This window comes from Rutidosis leptorrhynchoides, chromosome 3 (genome assembly GCF_046630445.1).
Source record: "Rutidosis leptorrhynchoides isolate AG116_Rl617_1_P2 chromosome 3, CSIRO_AGI_Rlap_v1, whole genome shotgun sequence".
NCBI lineage: Eukaryota > Viridiplantae > Streptophyta > Magnoliopsida > Asterales > Asteraceae > Rutidosis > Rutidosis leptorrhynchoides.
Window position 1 is genome coordinate 353,699,408 of NC_092335.1, and position 3,344 is coordinate 353,702,751.

At 36.8% G+C, this 3,344-nt stretch overlaps 1 protein-coding gene across 1 annotated transcript; it reads right to left on the reverse strand.

Moving 5' to 3' along the window:
- Positions 1-280: 280 nt before the first annotated feature.
- LOC139901212 (uncharacterized) lies at positions 281-1,753 on the reverse strand. The gene has a single exon (XM_071883941.1). The coding sequence runs from the start codon at positions 1,751-1,753 to the stop codon at positions 281-283; it is 1,473 nt and encodes a 490-aa protein (XP_071740042.1).
- Between the last annotated feature and the right edge of the window lie 1,591 nt (positions 1,754-3,344).

Sequence of the window (3,344 nt, forward strand, 5' to 3'; positions counted from 1 at the left end):
TAGTTTCTGTTTTTTGACGGGTGTATAAGCTTTTGCATATGAATGAATTAAACATGATGAGTGAGCAAACCAAGAGTTCACTTTTTATTCAGAATATATTATTGTACAGAAAGAGTAGCCGATCGATCAACTTATTGAAAACACAATATGGTACAATAGAGTGACTATATGTCTGTTGAAACAGCGGCTATCTAGAATATAGGAGCACACTTACATAAATAGATAGATTGATGACATGATCATATCCTGATCAGCTAGACTAGCTAGCTAGGACTAGATCTTAAAATAAAAATCTTCCTTGAGCATCCTTAGTTACCTTGGTGGATTGAAAATGAAAGTTGTAACTGTTGATGCCGGTGTAAACGCCGTCGTCCTTGATTGTGATAACCGTTTCACCGGTGGTAAGAAGATCGGTTTGAGTGTAGGAGAAAGGAACATCGCAAGCAGCCTTTGTGGCCATGAGGGTCACTTTCACTGAAGTTAATGGTGGCACCACGACAGTATAGGTCGCCTCTCTGGTAGTCTCCCTTGTCTCTGAAACTCCCCACTCATAGGTTTCGCTAAAATTAGTCTCCGTTTTTACCGTCCCACTCTCAATAAGTGGAATTACTGATACTTTGAATTCAACGCTAACACCTAACGAGATTGATATACTGTTAGTCCAATGAGTGGTCTTTGACTCAGATACCGAATACTTGAGGGTGATTGTGGACTCATTGGTCTCACTTTCGTTGTTTGCAAAAGCATTGGAAACTTCTTGGATCTCCTCCTCATAAATCCTTGAGTCTGTGAGCCGGTATTTGATATCTGAGATCTCTCTGTGCAGCACACGCTCTTGAATCATCAGCCTTACCTGTCTTGAGATGTTAGGATAATCGGCGATTAGGCAGTTGTCTTTTCCCTCTTTGGTGATTGCACCACAGAATTTGTTGTTTCCCAAATTGCGAAGACTGACGATAGTGTCACTTACTTTCACAACTTCAAAAAAGGTGTCCTTATTAGAGCTATCTTCTGGTTTGGCGTCAGCCCTTACCCAGTCAGTATCGGTACGTATCCAGAACTTGGCAAAGTGCAAGTCATATACACGATAGTTTCCATTAGATAAGGGGGAGAGCTCTTTGGCCACCAGTGGATCTCCGACATCCATGCCAGACTCGAACCTCTGATATGGCCACCATGTATCAAGGGTACGGGAGACGAGATAATATCCATCTAGGTCTTCAGATGTGAATGAGACTTCCTTGGGAAGTATTACCAGCGTTTCCGCATTAATTACATTGAATTCAGATAACGTGCTGCTCATGGCGGATAATGTAACGCCATCATGGATGGCCACATTGGAAGTACTGTCGGGCAATAAGCGGCCTGCATACTTCCTCCCGTTCTGAACGAATCTTAAACGGAGAGCTCCTGTGTTTCCCTGGACAGGTTCAATCTCGAACAAGGTGCATGAGACTTTTGATCGGTCTTCCTCTGGCTTCTTTCCAGATGCACTAATTAGACCTGTAGTTTTGTCTGGTAAGGCCTCCCAATACTTATTGTTGTAACAAGATCTTATGTGCACCAGCTGTTGCCCAACATCATCCACGCTTGTTGTTTCAGCTCTCTCCACCGCAAACTTTACACGTGGACTCCAAATTTGTTCTTCATCAAATTTTAGCAACCCCAAGGATGGCTGACTTGCTTCTGTTACCCTTAAATATCTCCCCCCGGATTCCAGTATAAAAAACCTTGGGAGGAGCAATGTCGTCATCGTCATGGCTCGGGAAGGAAAGCTAGGAACCAAAGGGAGATTTATTTTGTTTTTTTTTTTTTTAATTAAGTAGAAAAAAAAAGTAGATATAAGCAAAGTGAGATATTGATCAGCTAGCCAAATTAAGCTATCTATGGATATGGATATGCTTACACTACTATAAACTCATTCCCTTATATAGACGATCAGACCTTCAATTAATTACGACCATTGTATTCATTCATTAAATTATATATATTAAGTAATTTAATATATATGAATGGATCTATGCGGAAAAAACAGTGTTAAGCAATTATATATATTAAATAATTAATAATTTAATATATATGAATGGCCTATGTGGAAAACAAGTGTGTTAAGCAAAGCTACGTATACCTCCCCTATAGTACCAGCTTTCATCAATGAAAATACGATTTTACCCTTATTTATATTGTTATTTTGACTAAGTCAATATATCATGAAAATAAATAATTTTTGACTGGAAGATGATTTATATCGACGGAATTTGCAGAACTCTTACGATAAAGCGTAGTAGTAACGTGATACGAACAAGGGTAGTGTATGGATAGTAGTTATAAAGCTTAGTAGCAGTTGAATCAACTTAGAGTAAAATTAAAGTGCACGTGAATTATGGAGCTAGTGATATCTCATGATCATTGTTTTTATTAGTCAACGTGTACATGCATGCATACTAGCATGTTAACTATCTTTATTTTCATTTTATGTCATGTAGCTAATTAGTAGATAGTGGTAGTTTATTAAAAGCATGCAGTAAGAACCGTCCGTACCCATGTTTCTATTATAAATATGTAGTTTGCTTTTGTTGAAATAGTATGAATGAAACAATAATGGCCACTTTACACAACTCATTTTCTTTCAACTTCAAACAATAATGGTCACTTTACTTACCTACTCTCCTACCGAGAATTCATGATTTGTTATGGTTACAAGCAGAAGATAAACATCGAGCATGTGCGGTATTCAACCAGACTGTTGATAGTAATATAAAAGCGAGAATATGTGACACGTTACTTTAGTTGATGGAAAATCGTGTGTACTTTTAAATTTATAAACGCAGTGGAACATGAAAATAAACATTTTTGTAACATTAAAATAAACATCATTTATTTTATTATAAACTTTCACACGGTTAACAGTTCCCAACAAGATCCAATTACACCAATAATAATTGTCAAAAAAATAATACATAAAGTGGAGTTTAGATATACCTTCGCGAATAGTTGTCCACGTCTAAGATGAAACATATATTCAAAGTGTATGAATATCTCTATGGTTGATCCACACATCACGTCGAGCAACACCAATCAGATGCTAGTCCGTATAACCCAAAATAGAAATTAATCAAACACCTTTTGATTAATTAATATAATAAACTTGAATGAACAAAATACATGTTCTTTCTTTCTGTCTCGGTACCGTTCAACACAAACAACCCTTTATTGTTTATATATTTTTCTTCTAGGTTTTTATAACAACCACCCTTGTTAATTTGTCTTCATCGGAGATTTAGATCAAAGAACAACCCATAGTTAGTTTTATTTTTCTGTTTTAAATAAAGAAAACAAATGAA